Source organism: Schistocerca americana, chromosome 1 (assembly GCF_021461395.2).
Source record: "Schistocerca americana isolate TAMUIC-IGC-003095 chromosome 1, iqSchAmer2.1, whole genome shotgun sequence".
In the NCBI taxonomy this organism is placed as follows: Eukaryota; Metazoa; Arthropoda; class Insecta; order Orthoptera; family Acrididae; genus Schistocerca; species Schistocerca americana.
Genome location: NC_060119.1, coordinates 690,672,459 through 690,693,347, shown reverse-complemented (window position 1 = coordinate 690,693,347; position 20,889 = coordinate 690,672,459). Strand labels below are relative to the sequence as shown.

Here is a 20,889-nt window from a genome sequence, read left to right as displayed (position 1 = left end):
GCGGGAGCTTTTAGGATGAGCACAGTGACCAGCATCCTGGTGGAGACCGGAGTTCCTCCATTGAAGGTTTGGCGTGCATAACTGCTCGCCAGTTACGCTGCACACATTCGTAGTTCTTCTGAGCACTTGAATTACCATCTCCTTTTCCCATCCACAGCGATTCATCTCCCGCATCGGAGGCCCAGGTCAGGGCTTACGATTGAGATTTGTGTCCAATCTCTTCTGTCTGAAGTGGTGTCCTTGCCTTTACCACTTGCATTCGAGGTCCATTCACATGCACCTCCATGGTGCACGCCTAGGCCGAAGCTTTGTCCGGACCTTTCACATGGTCCTAAGGACTCAGTTAAACCCGCGGCTCTCTGCTGTCACGTCCTCTCGATTCTTGATATGTACCAGGACCATGAAGTGGTTTACACTGACAGCTCGATGACTGATGGTCACATTGGCTTCGCATATGTTCATGGAGGACATATTGAACAGTGCTCATTGCCAGATGGCTGCAGTGTTTTCACTGCAGAGCTGGCGGCCATTTCTCATGCTCTTTAGCGCATCTGCTCATGCCCTGTCGAGTTGTTTCTTCTCTGTACTGACTCCTTGAGCAGCATACAAGCTCTCAACCACTGCTACCCCTGCCATCTTTTGGTAGCAACCATCCAGGAGTGCATCTATGCTCTGGAATGGTCCACTCGTTCCATGGTGTTTGTGTGGACCCCAGGCTACATTGGAATCCCAGGAAATGAACTTGCCGACAGGCTTGACAAACAGGGTACACGCAAACTGATTCTAGAGATTATTATTACACCGCAAGGTTTTTCAGCTTTGGAAGATGGAATGACATAATCTCAGTATGCACAACACACTGTGTGCCATTAAGTAGACTACGAATGTGTGGAAGACCTCCATGTGGGCCTCTTGCAGGAACTCTATGGTTCTCTGCCGGCTCTTCATTGACCATGTGTGGCTAACACATGGCTACCCCCTCCATCGCCCGCCTCGATGTCACTTTGGCTCACATATGACTGTCGTCCACATCTTGCTGGACTGCCCACTTTTAGCCTCTCTGCGGTGGGCTTTTAACCTTCCCAGCACCCTTTCTTCGATGTTGGACGACAATGCCTCAACAGCAGATTTAGTTTTATGTTTTATTTGTGCGGGTGGTTTTAATCGTACCATCTAACAGTGGGCATTTAGCATTCTCTCAGAGGCTGCCACCCTCCCTCCATTTTAACTCTGTCACACTTTCTTTGCATTTGTCTTGATGGTCGTCTTTTCCCCACATGTGTTCATCTCACCTTGTCTTTTTGGGGTGGACATTTTAATGTGTTGCAAAGTGGCTGGCTCATCCTCTTTTATTATTGTGATCAGCCAGCCCAGACCATCTGCTCTCTGGTTTTAATACCTTCGTTTACTTTTCCTTGTGGTGTATGTTTTCCCCATTTTTTGTTTGTTCCATTCATTTTCTTTTTAGGTGTGGTTCCTCATTTCTTTCCCCTCTTTTCACTTTCTCAAACGTACTTTGGGTGTTTTTGTACCTTGAGTCTTGCTTGCTTTAGGGAAAAGGGACTGATGACCCTGTAGTTGGGTCCCTTTATACCCCAAACCAACCAACCACACTTGACCGAACACAAAAGGAGCTGTCGAGTAGGACATACTGACAAATCAGCTGTAGTGGAACATGTTTTTAAAGATGGTGATCATGAAATAAAATTTAGTGAGACGAGCGTGGTAGCCAGGACATTGCATTATTGTGCATGTATGTATAGGGAAGCTATAGAGATTCAGAAACTACAATAAAATTAATACGAAAGAGGAAGGCTTAGACAAGATATGGTGGTCGACTTTGCACCGATGTGACAATTGAGAATAATGACGTTAGTCAGAGACAGACTAGCAGTTGGCCCCATGTGACATATGGTGGTGCCCTCATTGTGCTCAATATAAACGGGTCCTCCATAGCCTGACAGCCAGTCATTGACTCACCTCGGAAGATGTTCCCCGCAGTTGGCAACGAAACGTCAAGAAGCAGTAGTTTTACAGATTGGCTATGGTCTCTCAGCCCTGAAGTTTTAACTAATGATGTTTCATTAACAGCCGGCATGGCCTACACATTATGATGGCTGCTTTTGTAGTTGGCCTGGCCTATAATGGAGTAGGATAAGCCTATGACTGGACAGGAATAGAAACTGGTGGGTGGTTGGACTGGTCAGGTCATGCACCTTGGTCTTCCATATGGATATGATCCCTCTGGCAAGGGCTAAGACTGGGAATGGCATAGGGATGGACTAGGGTGTTGTGGAGGTTGGGTGGGCAATGGAACACCACTTTAGAAAGTATGGGAAAGATCTTGATCAGGATATCCCTCATTTCAGGGTGTGAAGGTAAATAATAAAAGGTCTGACGAAGGATGTCGTTCAGTTGTTCCAGTCTGGGGTGATATTGGGTAACTAAGGGGGTGCTCCTCTGTTCCTGTTCTCGTGAGTGGTGGGAGAATTGGAGGTGTTTGGGATTAGGGCACAGTAAATCTGTTTGTGGACTAGGTCAGAGGGATACTGCCTGCCTGTGAAGACCTTTGTGAGATCTTCAGTATCTGGGAAAGAGAGTTCTTGTCACTGTATATATTCTGTCCCTGGGTGACCAGGATGTATGGGAGGGTTTATTTTGGTTTGGAAGGGAAGGCAGCTGTCGAAATGCAGGTACTGTTGCTTGTTGGGCGGTTTAAAGTGGACGGAGATGTGGATGGAACCATAACAGAGGAGGCGGTCAACGTCAAGGAAGATAGTACACTGGGTTAAGGAGAACCAGGTGAAATGGATGGGAGGGAAGGTGTCGAGATTGTGAAAGAATAAGATAGGGCGCCTTGATCCTGAATTTAAATCATGTTGGTATCATCAATGAACCTGAACAAGACCAGGGTTTTGGGGTTTTTGGAGGCTAGGAAGGTGCCATGCTGGTGCCTCTGGTGTGGCTCAAATTCATTGATGCTGTTTTCATGATCTGGACTTGGGGCAAAGACACCCAACCCTAATTCTGTCTGAGCCTTAACACCTTTTCCCTCAGCCTCTTCACCTCGTCTTGCTCGACACAGCGTGCTACCTTCCTAGATGTTGGCCTCTTCCTCTCTGATGGCTCCATGCATACCTCTGTCAACATTAAACTGACAACCAGCAGTGGCACCTGCATTTTGACAGCTACCATCCCTTCCACACCGGAAAATCCCACCCATACAGACTTTCCACCAGGAGCCGATGTGTCTACAAGGACAAGAACCCCCTTGCCAAGTATGCTAAAGGTCTCACAAAAGCCTTCATAGGCAGGCAGTATTCTCCAGATCTAGTCCACAGACAGATTTCCCATGCCATATCCCCACACAGCCTCAATCCTACCACCTTACACCAGGTCTCCACACCCTCCACTCAACAGTTTCTGCACCCCCTCTCCTATCACCTCCTCCCAATTCACATCCCTTCACCTTCATTGTCTGTGTGTTTCTGGCAACACACCCACCAGTTTTTTCCCCTCTCTGCTCCTCTCCATTTCTGCCTCCCCCTCCCCGTCCTCACCTCTCAAAGCTTCTTGATGCTGCATCTGGCAGCTTTGTCCTGCACACTCTGCTCCAGAGTGTGCTCTTCTCTCTCCCCACCTGTATCCTGTTATCCCTCCCCCATTCTGGATTGCTGCTTTCGTCAAATGCTTGTTGACTCTCTCTCTCTCTCTCTCTCTCTCTCTCTCTCTCTCTGTGTGTGTGTGTGTGTGTGTGTGTGTGTGTGTGTGGGGGGGGGGGGGGGGGGGGCAGTGGACCAAATGACGCAGGCATTGGGACTGTAACTGACTGGAGGCTTGTAATGTACTCAGATGAGACATAATTTTGCCTCTTTTCAAATGATGCTAGGCATAGAATGCATCAGTAGCCCAGTGAAGCACCACAGTGCATGGTGGGTGTAGTTCAGGCTGAAAGTGATTTTGTGCTGTTTTGGGAGTGTGATTTTGTGCTGTTTTTGGAGTGTTTTTTGTACCATGATTTGGGGCCCTCTCATTCATGTTACCATGAACGTGAGACAGGGTATTTATTTCAACAAGTGTTGCCCTTTTTCTACATCTTCATGATGAATATGCAGTTGACACTTCTATTTTACAATGTAACGGACATCATCACGAGGTTGCATGCACACCTTTCTGGTTTGAGAACACTCAGGCACCATTTGCACCTTGACTGGTCTGCTATCTCATCCAGTCTTAATCCCATAGATGATGTCCGAGACTATTTGAACCTGTAGGTGAAACATAGCAGTCATAGCTTTAGATAAAAAATGGTATATGGCATTAATGAATACAAATATGAAAGTAAACTAACATTCGATAGTTTCATTGGCTTTGGGAGGCAATACTTCCAATTAAAGTACTTATAAACCATTGTTTACAAAATTTTCAAAATTTATTTTTCAATTATTTCCTTCTGTCAGATACAGAACAGCGTGAACATTGCTTCATGAAAGTTGCTAATTTGCAGAAAAACATGGTGATCACTGTAGACATTTCATTTACTGCTCCATGGATTGGTGTTTATATGGTGGACTTTGTTGTGATTCTTGTCATCAACCAGAACGAAAGTTTTTAATTAGAAATACTGTTTCACCATCAGTTTCAGAGAACATTTTGATCACTGAAGGATTTGTTTCAGGCTGACTTTGTTTGTACTAATAATAGAAAGCCATCTTACATCGAGCTCAGGTGCAAACCATTCAAATCCTGTTACAAGAAATTCTACAAATGATTGCTGGTTAAAAGAAGACTATGAAATTGTTGAATCATGCCATCCCTGTACAGGTATGTTACGATTTTCACACTCATAAGAACAACCAATTCCTACTTATTTCTTGTGGAAATGAGTTAGTCTGTACTGTTGCCTGCTGTTCAAAGAAATTAGAACTTCATTATAAGTTTGTGTGTAATCGTTTATTTGATAAGTCATAATACAGTAATTTTACTGATGGTTGATCATTAGAATGTTTTAAGAATCTGAAACATAGCAAGTGACCTGAATTTCTTCTCTGTGTGTGTGTGTGATGTTACATTAGCTAACTGCGTTTTACTCCTGGCAGTTTGTTTATGTTGTGAAGCTTTATTATGCTTCGGTTCTCACACTAATTTTAAGATTAGCTTCTCTTTTATTAAAAATATGTTTCATTCTGTATTTAGAAGTTTTTTTATGCTGAATAGTTGGCTTCTGTCACACAGCTTGAGGCTGCTGCCAAGGGGAATCACGGGGGGGGAGGGGGGGGAGGGAGGAAGCCAATGGCACTCCGTGTGCATACTAGAGGGAGTCATTTCGGATGTGGAAAGGCTGCTTCCGGATGACATGAAAATTACAGGGTGCATCCAATTGCAGGTGGTGGCTCATGTCGGTACCAATAACGTATGCCGCTTTGGATCGGAGGAGATTCTCTCTGGTTTTGGGCGGCTAGTGGAAATGGTAAAGACTGCCAGTCTTGCTTGTGAGATTAAGGCGGAGCTCACCATCTGCAGCATCATCGATAGAACCGGCTGTGGTCCTTTGGTGCAGAGCCGAGTGGAGGGTCTGAATCAGAGGCTCAGGCAGTTCTGTGACCATGTAGGCTGCAGATTCCTTGACTTGCGCCATCGGGTGGTGGGTTTCCGGGTTCCACTTAATAGGTCAGGAGTCCACTGCACACAGGAAGTGGCTAGTGGCTACACTGGTAGCGGGGCTGTGTGGAAGGGACTGGGTGGTTTTTTAGGTTAGAGGGCCTCAGGGAACCACAAAAAGGGTGTCTGTCTAAAGGGGGGCAGGTAAAACACAGTAAGTTAGTTGTAGAAACCATTGGTATTATAGTTGTAAATTGTCGTAGCTGTGTTGGGAAAGAACCAGAGCTCCAAGCCCTAATTGAAAGCACTGAAGCTGAAATAGGTATAGATACAGAAAGCTGGCTAAAGTCAGAAATAAGCTCAGCAGAAACTTTTTCTAATGATCTAATAGTGTTCAGAAAGGATAGATTAAATACATTTGGTGATGGAGTATTTATTGCTGTCAGAAGTAGTTTGCCTTGTAGTGAAATTGAAGTAGATTGTTCCTGCGAAATAGTGTGAGTAGAGGTTATACTTGACAATCGGACCTAACAATTAATTGGGTCATTTTACCGAGACCCCCCCCCCCCCCCCCTCCCGACTTAGAAGATATAGTTGCTGAACGGTTCAAAGAAAACTTGAGTCTCATTTCAAATAGGTACCTCACTCGTACAATTATAGTCAGTGGTGACTTTAATCTACCCGCGATATGCTAGAAAACTTATATGTTTAAAGCCGGCAGCAGGCATAATACCTCATCCGAAATTGTACTGAATGCTTTCTCAGAAAAATATTTTGAACAATTAGTTCATTAGCCCACTCGAAGCATAAATGGTTGCGAAAGCATACTTGACCTCTTAGCGACAAATAATTCTGGACAAATAGTGAGTGTCGGACAAATACAGGGATCAGCGACCAAAAGGCTGAATACCGTAGCTCCTACAACCATAAAAAAGAATCACAAAGTATATCTATTTATAAAAGCTGATAAAAATGCTCTTAACGTCTATTTAAGAGACGGTCTGCACTCCTTCCAATCTCATCATGTAAACGTAGAAAAGTTGTGGAATGATTTCAAAGAGATAGTATCGACAGCAATTAAAAGATATATACCATATAAATTAATAAGTGATGCTACTGATCCCCCACAATACACAAAACGGGTCAGATCACTGTTGCAGAAGCAGTGAAAAAAGCATGCCAAATTTAAAAGAATGCAAAATCCCCAAGACTGGCAAAGTTTTGCAGAAGTTCGAAATATAGTGCGTACTTCAATGCAAGATGCTTTCAATAATTTCCACAATGAAACTGTGTCTCGAAATCTGTCAGAAAACCCAAAGAGATTCTGGCCATACATGACGCACATGTGGTGAGATGCAGTCAGTACCTGCACTGTGCAATAACAATGGTGAAGTCACTGATTACAGTGCCACTAAAGCAGAGTTATTAAACATGATTTTTCAAAACTCCTTCACCAAAGAAGACAAAGTAAATATTCTGGAATTCCAATCAAGAACAACTCCAATATGAGAAACATAGAAATAGATATCCTCAGTGTCGCAAAGCAGCTTAAATCACTTAATAAAGGCAAGGCCTCCGGACCAGATTGTATACCAGCCAGGTTCCTCTCAAGAGTATGCTCATAAAATAGCTCCATATTTAGCAATTATATACAACCATTCGCTCACAGAAAGATCCGTTCCTAAAGACTGGAATATTGCTTAGGTCACACCAATACCCAAAAAAGGAAGTAGGAGTAATCCACTGAATTGCAGGCCTATATCACTAACGTCGATTTGCAGTAGGGTTTTGGAACATATACTGTATTCGAACTTTATGAAGTACCTCGAAGAAAACAATTTATTGACATGTAGTCAGCAGGGATTCAGAAAATATCGCTGTTGCGAAACACAACTAGCTCTTTATACTCATGAAATAATGAGTGCTATCAACAGGGGATGTCAAATTGATTCCATATTTTTAGATTTCCAGAAGGCTTTCGACACCGTTCCTCACAAGCGTCTTCTAACCAAACTATGTGCCTGTGGAATATCGCCTCATTAGTGTGACTGGATTCGTGATTTCCTGTCAGAAAGGTCACAGTTCGTAGTAATAGATGGAAAGTCATCGAATAAAACAGAAATAATATCTGGCATTCCCCAAGGAAGTGTTATAGGCACTCTATTGTTCCTGATCTACATTAACGACATAGGAGACAATCTGAGTAGCCCTCCTAAATTGTTTGCAGATGATGCTGTCACTTACCATCTTGTAAAGTCATCAGATGACCAAAATGAATTGCAAAGTGATGTAGATAAGATATCTGTATGGTGCAAAAAGTGGCAGTTGGCCCTGAATAAAGAAAAGTGTGAAGTTAATCATATGAATACTAAATAAATCTGCTAAATTTCAATTACACAATAAGTCACACAAATCTGAAGGCCGTAAATTCAACTAATACTTAGGAATTACAATTACAAATACCCTAAATTGGAACGATCACATAGATAGTGTTGTGGGTAGAGCCAACCAAAGTCTGCGATTCATTGGCAGAACACTTAGAAGGTGTAACAGGTCTACTAAAGAGACTGCTTATACCACGCTTGTCCACCATATTCTGGAGTATTGCTGTGTGGTGTAGGATCCACATCAGATGGGACTGACGGATGACATCGAAAAAATAGAAAGAAGTGCAGCTCGTTTTTTATTATCGTGAAGTAGGGGAGATAGTGCTACATACATGATATATGAATTGGAGTGGCAATCATTAAAACAAAGGCATTTTTTGTTGTGACGGGATCTTCTCATGAAATTTCAATCACCAGTTTTCTCCTCCGATTGCAAAATATTGTGTTGGCATGCACCTACATGGGGAGAAATAATCATCACAATAAAATAAGGGAAATTAGGGCTTGCACAGAAAAATTTAAGTGCTCGTTTTTCCTGCACGCCGTTCGAGAGTGGAACAGTAGAGAGACAGCTTGAAGGTGGTTCATTGAACCCTATGCCAGGCACTTTATTGTGAATAGCAGAGTAATTACTTATATGTAGATGTGTAGATGTAGAGATAAGTTCATACTTTCATGACAAAAAGCAGAGGGTCAGTATTGTTTGTGTAACTTGACATGTTGCTCATTCACGGGGGCACTCCTTCACAGAATCCAATGTGATGAATGACAAATTACACCACAGGCATAAAATCAAACACAGGAGTGGCACAAAAATTGCCCACATTTGTTGCTCATGTTTTAGTGACACATTTGATGGGGGAAGCCAGTAGTATTCAAACCTAGACTTGAATGAATCTTTCACTCTGCAGTGGAGTACAGGCTGGTTTGAACTTTCAAGCAGATTAAAACTGTGTGCTAGACAGGAACTCAAACCCAGAACTGTTCCTTTTGAGGACGATGTTCTTATTAACTGCGATATTGAAGCAGCTTGAATTCTGCCCGTAACCACTTCTAAGCTAAGGGTAAGCCTTTCTCTGCTGTATCTGCCCTTCAGGGAGTGCTAGTCCAGCAGAGCAAAAAAAGTAGTAAATGAAGGGTACTGGCGGAATTGAAACTTTAAGGGCAGATACCAACAGCTCAGTCAGTAAAGGCATTGCTTGTAAAAGACAAAGTTCCAGCTTAGAGTCCCTATTTGGCACACAGTCTTAATCTGCCAAGAAGTATCAAGCCTAGACAAACTTCTTTAGATTCATAGCCATAGAACAACTGCATGTGAAACTATTGGAAGAAATGGGCACTACATGTCAGAATAACTGGGAAAAAGCTGAACTCAGAAGAAATTCAGTTTGTCAACTGATACTGCACTTAGAAATCAAGCTGAGTGACAGAAGAAAAACCTGGATGGTGACACCTATTGTATCTCGAATACGCTTGAACTAGAAAGGATGAGCTGGAAGTAAGTATCAATAGACTGCAATTTTCTATTGATTACAACTTGAGTATGGGGCAGGTGCTCCCTCTGACCTTAATCATATTGGAATAACAGCACTGATAGTTCATTTTTAACATCCTCAAACTGTGAATTTTTATTTCTCATAACCTATGTTGGATAATAACAGGACAATGTTTAGTGTTTAGTCTGTCTCTGGTATGAGAACTGATAAAGACTGGGAAAAGTGTGGCAGTGGAGGAGGCTTTGATAATGAGAATATTCTACTTCCTACTGGGAGACATTTTGAAAATGTTTTGTAAGGGACAATTCCAACAAAGATGTCTGTATTCGCTTGAAATATGAAGTGCGCCATGAAAACCCATGTGAAAACAAAATGTACAGTATACCATTCTGTATTGTACTGTGTTCTGAGATGTGCCACAGAAAAAAAAAATTCCTGACCATCGTCTCCAAAACAAGAAATATTGAAATGAAGGTGCAGTTCTTAGTTAAGAAAGCAATTTAACTTGTATGTGTTTGCCAATACAGTTGCTCATTATATAAAAACTTGGTCAGAAATGAACTGTCTGAATGAGTTACAGTCACTGTGAAATATTCAGCTCAGTGGAAGCAACTTGTGTGACCCTCAGCACCTTTCAGCACCACCAACCTAAAGCCCTCGGCTTAGATCATCTGATTAGGTGATAATACGTTACATCCCAGCAGCAATGTCTCAGCAGTTAGCCCCCTGCAGGTCTGGGGGTTAGAATAGGCCCAAGGTATTCATGCCTGTCGTAAGAGGTGACTAAAAGGAGTCTCAGGCTTTTCGGCCCTATGGGTTCAGGTCCCATTCTATGGTTTGACCTGCCACTTTCAAAATTCTACACAAGTGTGGGTCATGTGGGGAAGGACGCCTTACGTGGTGCACGAGTTATCCATAATGTACTTAGATTCGATCTCCTGAATCTCTTGCCATGGCTTTGCATCTCCACCTGCGATTCAACAATTTGGGTGAAGACACTTTCTGGGGTATGTCATCTTCTTCCGTTATCTTCTGCCTTCTTTCGCCCCGATGCCAATATTGGATTTCTCTGCACCCATATCCGGCAGGGTAGCCGTTCCATTGTGGTGGGCCCATCATGTACCTATTTGGTGGTAACCCCCTGACAACACAGGGATCGCACTGCTGATGCCTGAGCTGTAACCTCCCCACAGTGTTCATTTCATCCGGCACATTTACAGGGGACCCAAAGACAACAGGGTTGCTACCGGTGTCTTCATCTTGGCCTTTGAGGGTGATTCATTGCCTGAAAAAGTCAAGGTGATGGTTTACTGCTGTGATGTTAAACCATATGTCCCTCCCCCTGTGTGGTGCTTTAAGTGCTGGAAGTTCGGGAACATGTCTTCCCACTGCACTTCCAGTGCCACATGTCGAAACTGCGGACATCCACTGCATCCAGATACTCCATGTGTGCCTCTTCCCACTTGTATCAGCTGTGGAGAGCACCACTACTTCTGCTCGCCAGACTGCCCAGTACTCCAAAAGGAGTGGAAAATCATGGAGTACAAGACCCTGTACCGGTTGACTTACACAGAGGCTAAACGTAAATTCGAAAGATTACACCCCATTTGGTTGACGTTGACATATGCTGCAGCTACGTCACCATTGCCGTCCCAAGTGCCAGTGGTTCATCACTCTGTGCCACATGCCATGGCAGACACTCATCAGAGACTCAAGGAGCCAAAGGCTGCTGGAAAAAGAGCTCCATGGTCTTCCTCCATGCATTGGAGCTGCTTTGGAGAAGTCTTCACAGAAAGCCTGTAAAGAGAAGAGAGAGAGAGCAAGCAAACTAATAAGAAGTCTGCTAAGAAACAGGACCCTCTGGTGGCCCCAACACCACCACTTCCTATCAATTCTGCATCTGAGGATGTGGTGGAGATCTTAGCGTCCCCTGTGGACCTGCTTCTCACTGATGCCTCGTCCACCATAGAAATGGCTACAGTTACTCAATCTGTGGCAGCAGGTGATCCTGAGGCATAACCTGCCTCCTTGCACACGTCATGCCTTCCCAGCCTCATGGTAACGTTATCCTCCAGCGGAATTGCAGCGGTTTTTTCCACCACCTGGCTGTGCTACGGCAACTGTTAAGTTTTACACCTGCTTTCTGCATCGCCCTTCAGGAAACCTGGTTCCCGGAAATGAGAACCTCTGCCCTCCACAGCTATAGGGGATATTACAAAAATCGTAGTGACTATAACAGAGTGTCAGGTGGAGTTCACATGTGTGTCCTGAACTCAGTATGCACTGAACCTGTGCCCCTTCAAACCTCTCTTGAAACTGTGGCTGTCAGGATAAGGACGACACAGGAAATAGCTGTGTGCAACGTATATCTTCCTCCAGACGGTGCAGTACCCCTGAACTCATTGCCTGCACTGATTGAGCAACTCCCTAAACCTCTTCTGCTTTTGGGAGATTTTAACGGTCATAACCCTTGTGGGGTGGCAGAGTTTTTACTGGCCGAGGCAGAAATGTTGAAAATTTCGAGTCACAACTCGACCTCTGCCTCTTAAATACAGGTGGCCCCACACATTTCAGTGTGGCACATGGCACATATTCGTCCACTGATCTCTTGGTTTGCAGTCCTGGCCTTCTCCCATCTATCCACTGGAGAGCATATGACGACCTGTGTGGTAGTGGCCACTTTCCCATCTTCCTGTCACTTCCCCGGCATCAGGCCCATGGACTTGCTGTTGAATCTCCCCCACATGGTAACATTGATTTGGTGGCTGAGCAGCTACAATTATCGTTTATGCAGCTTACAATGCGATCACTCGTTCTTTAGGGTGCCCCCGGCAAAAGACAGTCCCTTGGTGGTCACCAAAAGTCACTGAGCCAATTCAAGAGTGTCGGCGAGCTATGCAGCGGCATAAGCGGCACCCTTCCCTGGAGCACCTCATACCCTTTAAACAGCTCCGCGTTCGCCAGCTTATCAAACGATGAAAACAAGAATGTTGGGAGAGGTATGTGTCGACCATTGGGTGCCATACATCAACTTCCCAAGTCTGGGCAAAGATCAAATGAGTTTTTGGGTACCAGACCCCAACAGGTGTTCCTGGTGTTAACATATATGTCATGTTATCCACCGAGACAAACGCGATTACCGAGCACTTTGCTGAGCACTATGCTCGCACCTCTGTAGTCTCAAACGACGGATGGAAGGGAAAGTCCTCTCATTCACTACATGCCACAGTGGACCCTATAATGCCCCATTTACAAAGTGGGAGCTCCTCATTGCCCTGACACAGCTCCTGGGCGAGATCGGATCCACAGTCAGATGATTAAACATCTCTCGTCTGACTACAAGTGACATCTCCTAGTAATCTTCAACCGGATCTGGTGTGGTGGCTCCTTTCCATCCCACTGGCGGGAGCACACCATCATACCAGTGCTCAAACCTGGCAAAAACTGATTGTGTGGATAGCTATCGGCCCATCAGCCTCACCAACTTTCTTTGTAAGCTGCTGGAACATATGGTGTGATGGTGGTTGGGCTGGGTCCTGGAGTCATGTGACCTACTGGCTCCATGCCAAGGCGGTTTACACCTGGGTCGCTCTACCACTGATAATCTTGTGTCCCTCGAGTCTGCCATCCGAACAGCCTTTTCCAGATGCCAACACCTTGTTGCTGCCTTTTTTGATTTACGTAAAGCATATGATACCACCTGGCGGCATCATATCCTTGCCACATTATACGAGTGGAGTTTCTGAGGCCAGCTCCTGATTTGTATCCAGAATTTCCTGTCACTTTGTACTTTCCGTGTCCAAGTTGGTGCCTCCCATAGTTCCCTCCATATCCAGGAGAATGGGTTCCTGCAGGGCTCTGTATTGAGTGTATCTCTATTTTTAGTGGCCATTAATGGTCTAGCAGCAGCTGTAGAGCTGTCTGTCTCACCCTCTCTGTATGAAAATGACTTCTGCATTTTGTACTGCTCCACCAGTACTGGTGTTGCTGAGCGGCACCTACAGGGAGCCATCCACAAGGTGCAGTCATGGGCTCTAGCCTACAGCTTCCAGTTTTCGGCCGCAGAGTCGTGTGTTATGCGCTTCTATTGGCATCGTACCATTAATCCGGAACCAGAACTTTATCTTATTGATGTTCCCCGCACTGTAGTGGAGACATATCGATTCTTAGGACTTGTTTTCAACCAACTGGGGTGCAGATCACTCTACACTGCTGCAGCTATACAGAGCCCTTGTTCATTCACGCCTTGAATATGGGAGTCTGGTTTATGGTTCTGCGTTACCCTCAGTGCTGTGTTTACTCGACCCGGTTCACCACTGTGACATTCGACTAGTTACTTGAGCTTTTAGGATGAGTCCGGTGACCAGCGTCCTGGCAGAGGCTGGAGTCCCTCCACTGCAGGTCAGGCGTGCACAACTGCTCCCCAGTTATGTTGCACATGTTCGTAGTTCTCCTGCGCATCTGAATTACCGTCTCCTTTTCCCACCCACGGTGGTTCGTCTCCCACATCGGCGGCCCAGGTCAGGGCTTCCAATTGCAGGTCACGTCCAATCTCTTCTGTCTGAACTGGAGTGCTTGCGTTTACTACCTAAACTCGAGGTTCATTCTCATACACCTCCATGGTGTACACCTAGGCTGCAGCTTCGCCTGGATCCCTCACATGGTCCAAAGGGCTCAATACACCCCGCGGCTCTCCGTCGTCACTTCCTCTCAATTATTGAAATGTACTGAGGCCATTGAGTGGTTTACACTGATGCCTCGATGGCTGATGGTCACATCGGCTTTGCATATGTCCATGGAGGACATATTGAACAGCATTCCTTGCCCGATGGCTGCAGTGTTTTCACTGCAGAGCTGGTGGCTAATCTCGCGATCTTGAGCACATCCATTCATGCTCTGGGCAGTCGTTTCTTCTGCGTACTGACTCCTTGAGCAGCCTACAAGCTATTGACCAATGCTACCCTCGTCATCCTTTGGTAGTGACCATCCAGGAGTCCATCTATGCCCTGGAACGGTCCGGTAGTTCAGTGGTGTTTGTGTGGATCCCGGGAAATGCCGGAATCCCAGGCAGCGAACTTGGTGACAGGCTGTCCCAACAGGCTACACGGAAACCACTTATGGAGATTTGCATTCCAATAACTGATCTGCATTCGTTTTTACACTGCCAGGTTTTCGGATTTGGGAGATGGAATAGCATAGTTTCAGTACACACAACAAACTGCATGCCGTTAAGGAGGCTACGAATGTGTGGCAGTCCTCTATGCGGGCGTCTTACAGGGTCTCTGCCAGCTCTGCGTCGGCCATGCTTGGTCGACCCATGGCTACGTCCTGTGCCGTGAAGACGTGCCTCAGTGTCGATGTGGCGCTCGGTTGACTGTGGCCAATATTCTGGTGCACTGTCCCGTTTTGACTGCCCTGCGACAAAATCTTTGGTTACCGGACTCATTGCCGCTAATTGTATCTGACAACACCTCATCAGCTGATTTAGTTTTATGTTTTATTTGTGAGGGTGGGTTTTGTCATTTGACCTAAGTTTTAGCGCATGTCCTTTGTCCCTCTGTGTCCTCCACCCTAGTGTTTTTAGGGTGGAGGTTTTAATGTGTTGCAGAGTAGCTGGCTTCTCCTTTTTATTTTCATGGTGAGCCAGCTATGGTAATCTGTTTTATCATTTTAATCTCTTTCTACCTGTTGCGTTTATGTGTTTTTCTTCTCCCCTTTTGTCCATGTAAGTGTTTGTTATCCTTCCGTTGTTGTTGTGGTTTTTTCTTTCCCTCTGTTTTGTGCTGTCAGTCTTGCTTGTTTTATTCTCACCCTTGTGGCATTGTTTTATTCGGAACAAGGGACTGATGACCTAGCAGTTTGGTCCCTTTCCCCCTCTTTTAGACCAACCAACCAATCTCTGCAGTTACCATGCTGTGTAACAGGCATTGTTGCAACAGTTAAATTTTTTATAATTATGTAAGGGTGTAAAAATTGATTTTGGTTCAACATATTTGGCTGGAGAGAACTTGGAGATATAAAATTTTCATGTGGATTTTTATATTGTTTAGTCATTAGAGAAAATGTGGAATTCATATCTATGTTACTAAAATGCTGTCTCAGAGTAAGATACCAGTTGCAGTGCAAGGGCAACAAAATTTCAATTTTCTGTATTTCACATGATTATTGACCAAATTTAAAATCTGTCATAATCTACTCATCGAGAGGAATAATCTTATGTTAAAAGCGTAACATAGTAAGTCAAATATTACAGTTAGCAGTCGTGTGTTGTCTTGAGGCAGTGTATCCGATGGCACACAAATACATGAACTTCATTCATCCAGTATTTGCAAAAGAGAGCACTTTTCGACTTCCAAAACAAATTTTACACTTAAAGTCAAACCTTTTTGAAAGTTTTGTTGCCGAGACTCCCAACAAAATAATGAAAGAAAGAAGTTTACAGCTTACTACAGCTTACGTTTTTTACATAAATTTAAGTAGGACCTCAGCAAAGGATGGTCTCTTTCCCTTTTTCTTCTAAACCTGCAACCATGAGGATAACTGAACTCTTCAGTGAATTATAAGCATACTTCTACCATGGAAATTAAACAACAGTTAAGGACAATTCACAGATTTTATTTCATCAACTTCACATTTTATGTAAATTTAATGTGTGTAATGCTTGTTTGTAGTAATGTAAACTTTTTTAGGCAGATACTGAATTAACATGATAGCATTAAGAACTGATATTACTGCATTAAAATTTAAATTATTTTAAAAGTAACAGTATAGAGTGGATTAGACATTTGGACATCTATAACCAGTCATCTCCAATCACATGATAACAGATTTGATGGTTTCTTCTCTCTTCTTGCCGTAACAATTTCATATTTATCAATGAATACTGGTTTTTATCTTGAAGACGCTATTGTCAGACAATAACCTAACAGTCCTCTTGTAAACCAAAAACTAGCCCACAACTGAAATGAACATTTTAGACATTCACAATTTATGTATTCGTTGATAATACATGACTCTTCCTTGCTTGTACATAATTTCTTGTGATATTTTCTTAATGTTGTCAGGCTGAAGTGAAGTGTTAGAATTCGTCATAGTGTTTTAACTATTATAACTTATTCAACAGTGTAATTTAATTAAGGAAGTCAATTAACTGTGAAATGGATGTGTATTGTGCATTTCAGCATTTGAAATACGCAGCAGGATGATAGCTGCATGCCTGCCTACACATTATAAGGAAGTTTTAAGGTGCACAAACTCTGGCTCAAATGTCATTAGAAGGTAAGTTGTATTCAGAACATCGTCTGAGCTTGGGAGTAGTTTTTGAATATTTGCTTTTGATATTTGTGTTTATTTCTGAAATGCATTAGCATTTCAGTTCAGCAAGAAGTTTTGTAATAAGATAGTTAATCTATATGGAAATAATTCTGTCATGTTAAGTTTTAGACCTTGACCTATGCTTACAAGCCTGAACGCAAGGTTTCAAACATCTTGTCCCATCCACATTGTCCACTGTGCACGGAGCATGAAATTGTTACTGTTTTGACGGAGAGAGTGGGTTATAGTGTTTTTGCCCATACAGTAGATGCCACAACTGGCAGTCATCACCAAATGGTTTGTAGATAAACATTTTCCTCATGCGAGAAATAGGTTGTGCAATTGCTGTTTTTTCTTGGTAAAACTCATGTCTCAAGTTGCTTATGCACCTGGTTGGGTTCTGATGGGTGTCAGCCAGGATGATGCAAGCTAAAGCAATCCCCTCTCTGTTCATGTTTTTAGGATGTTTTAATTTTTAAATGACCGCTCAAAATCTTGTGCTTCTACATCCCCTGCAATGTAATGTGCTCAATGGAAGAGTCATGAAGAAATATAATGGCCTCCGGGCAACGAAATTACGACCAGACTGAGAGGAACACCACGCAGCTGTGGTCAAAATGTTTGTTTTATTCAGTGACTGTTCTACATCTGCGTCTATACTCTGCAAACTACTGTGATGTACGTGGCAAAGGGTACATCCCACTGTACCAGTTATTAGGGTTTCTGCCTGTTCCATTACCGTGTGGAGCATTTTTTGAATGCCTCTATGCAAGCAGTAATTATTGTAATGTTATCCTTACAATCCACATGTGAGCAATACTTAGGAGATTGTAGTATTTTTGTAGAATGATCATTTGAAGCTGGTTCTTAAAAATTCGCTAATAGACTTTCTCGTGATAGTTTATGTTTGTCTTCAACAGTTTGCCAGTTCAGTTTCTTCACTATCTCATTAACTCTGTCCCCCTGATCACACTGACCTGTGACCATTGATGCTGCCCTTTTCGGTATATGTTCAATATTCCCTGTTGGTCGTATTTGGTTGGGGCCCTACACACTTGAGCAGTATTCTAGAACTGGTTGCACAAGTCATTTATAAGCAGTCTACTTTGTAGGCTCATTACTCTTCCCCAGTATTCTACCAAGAAACGAAAATCCACTACCTGCTTTACCCATGACTGAGCCTATGTGATCGTTCCATTTCATATCCCTAAAAAGTGTCACACCCAGGTATTTGTATGAGTTTGCAGGTTTCAGCAATGACTCATTGATATTATAGTCGTAGGATTTTCATGAAGAGCACTATTTTACATTTCTGGATATTTAAAACAAGTTGCCAATCTTTGTACCTCTTTGAAATCTTATCAGGATCTGACTGAATATTTATGCAGCTTCTTTCAGATAGTAGTTTGTTATAAATAACTGCAGCATCTGCAAAAAGTGTGAGGTTACTATTATATTTGTCTGCAAGGTCTTTAATAAACAACATGAACTTCAAGGGTTCAAACACATTTCCTTGGGGCACATCTGAAGTTATTTCTACATCTGACGATGACTCTCCATGCAAAATAAACTGTTGCATCCTCCCTATCAAAAAGTCCTCATTGCAGTTACAAATTTCACTTGGTACCCCATGTGATCGAACTTTTGATAATAAGCGTAGGTGTGGCACTGAGTCAAATGCTTTTTGAAAATCGAGAAATATTGTTATTGTGTGATGGGGCATGTCACTATACCCAGAAACCTTTTGTGTTTATTTGTTGAACTTCATGCGTTAGTATTCTAGTAGCATTAGTAACTTTAGTAGTGTCACCAAACTATTTGCCCACTTCAGTTGACTATTAACTTTGACATTTGACTACACTGCTCCTATACTACAGGTGCACTTGTTATATTCACTGTTGACTGCAGGAGGTATTTATTTCATAGTTGCAGTTTTGACCTTAAGGCTGATATTGAAATTAATTTATACAGTCATTGGTGAACTATGATGTTCTTTAAAAAATTCTACATGATTTGAACCCCAGCCATGAGAAGTTAAACAGTGTTTACTTTTATGATTTGTGCTGATTGTTTTGTATTTTTCCTGGAATCTTGTTTCAGTTGTGACAAGGTAACTTGGCTTGAGGAAAGAAACTTCTGGATATTTGAAGGATTGGCATTTGCTACTGGATTTGTCTCTACAACTGTTGTGTATGTAAGGCAGAAAATACTAGATCATCGAATGCTACGCCGAATTCAAAGGCAATTGGCAAGTGGAGTTTGAATAGACAGATTAATTTGGTACGTACTCTGCTAGTTGTAAACACTTCAAAGGCAGCAAGCTATGTATTGTGTGAGAGGTGTAAGCTAACAACAAATTACTGTTTTAGAATTTTGGAATGCTGAATAGAATATGATTTCTGTAATTTTTTGAGTCACATAATCTGAAATTGAAGCTTAAATTTCTTGATTGGCTCTCATTTTTGAGAGTGTGGTTCTTGTTGTATGTATCATACGAGAAAACATGAAAATACATGAAAAATTATCAGCTGCCTGATGAGGTAATTGAGCTCCCCTTTTGTCATTTATGACTGTAGGAGGACTAAATTTTCTGTTTAGCATTTATTAGGGCTGAGAAGAACCTTTTCTGAAGATTCAGATTGGACATTCTTTGTAATGAGGTGCAAGGTGGGTGACAGTGTGTATATTAGGATATACAAGTCTTGTTCTTCTTTATAGGTATTCCTTTGTGGATATAAGTAATTCATTAGTGTGGTCAGTAAGTGTCATCAGCCGGCCAAATGGCATCCATCACAATGACATCTACACATTGAGGTTGGATTAATTTGTAGTACAGCATACATGTAGTGTACATTTTTTGCCCTGGTCGCCTATCTTAAGGCCAGAACACTAGACTAAAGCCCTTTTTTAAAACAAAAGATGTAATTTAACACAACAACACTACTGATCATGTTCTAAACGCATGCAGAGCATGTACCTTGTTGTGCGATGATATTAGACACTTTCAGACATTACTGGCAAGCTGCTTAGATGTGGAGTCCAATATTTATCAGAAAATTGTAGTTATACATAATTGCTGCAAAAAAAGGACTAATATTTGAATTTCAATGTCATTTTTAAATTCAGTAACTGCAAATTAACGAAGTTAAATTGATTTTGTTTTTGTAACTTTCTGTTATTGGCATAATGTAAATGATAACAGTCTTTGAATTGAAATGTGTAGTACATAAATTCAGAAAACATATCTATCATAAATTGTCAACACCTCAAAAATTTTGACTAATAGTTAAGTTCAATCAATCTCCAACATTCATTCATTTGACAAGTGTGCTCTTTTGTTTATGCTTTGTTGTGAAAATTGAATAGGAGTTCTGAGTGTTGTACAGTTTGGCACATAAGTAGTGAAAGTTTGGTTAAAAGGTAGACATCCTTACAAAATGTAAGACCAGAATAATAGAATTAAGGATCTAGCAATAATACTAGTTCATTAACAATTTTCATAGTGGATATTTTTCACAAAGGTCTTGTGATAAATTCTTCATACAGCTGAGAACAGAAAGAATGGCAAAAGAGTTGTCCAAACACTTCAAAACATCAACTTTTATTTGATTGAGAAAATATTTACTTACAAACACATTGAACAATATTTAGAAGGCAGTACATATGCCTGTTTACTTTATTCTTTGTGTATTCTTGTGCTCTCTTAGTGTCAAATAACATCAGAACTCTTTCTCCTCCAATAGAGTTGACTTCACACTGTTGAAACAGTTTAATTAAACAAACATTTGCAACATAATAATGTACAATGTACGCTTTTTCTTTGTCCACATTATGTAAAACTGTAGTACCATTTTGCTGCCAGATATTTTGTCTTTCTTGTGGGAGAACACTCACATGAAAAAAAAAAAATAAAGTCCTCTTCAACGTTTTCAGAATGTTTTGAAAACAAAGTAAAGAATAAACTAAAGATCAAGAAGACCCAAAAGCACATTATCCATTCCTATAACACTAGTAAGCATGGAAAGAATTGGTTAACGAGTACTGTACACAGATTGCAGACCTTGTACATCCCTTCATGATGACCTTGTTTC

General features: G+C 42.3%; 1 protein-coding gene across 1 annotated transcript in view; it reads left to right on the top strand.

Annotated features, from left to right (window-relative positions):
* The window catches only part of LOC124544828 (protein JTB), a 36,263-nt gene extending 17,185 nt beyond the window's left edge, over positions 1–19,078 (top strand). Inside the window, exons 2-4 of the mRNA XM_047123527.1 lie at positions 4,679–4,824; positions 16,666–16,762; positions 18,899–19,078. Of these exons, the coding sequence (XP_046979483.1) occupies positions 4,679–4,824; positions 16,666–16,762; positions 18,899–19,061 (406 nt within the window). The 3' untranslated portion in view covers positions 19,062–19,078. The remainder of the gene's footprint in view (positions 1–4,678; positions 4,825–16,665; positions 16,763–18,898) is intronic.
* The last annotated feature ends 1,811 nt before the right edge of the window (positions 19,079–20,889 follow it).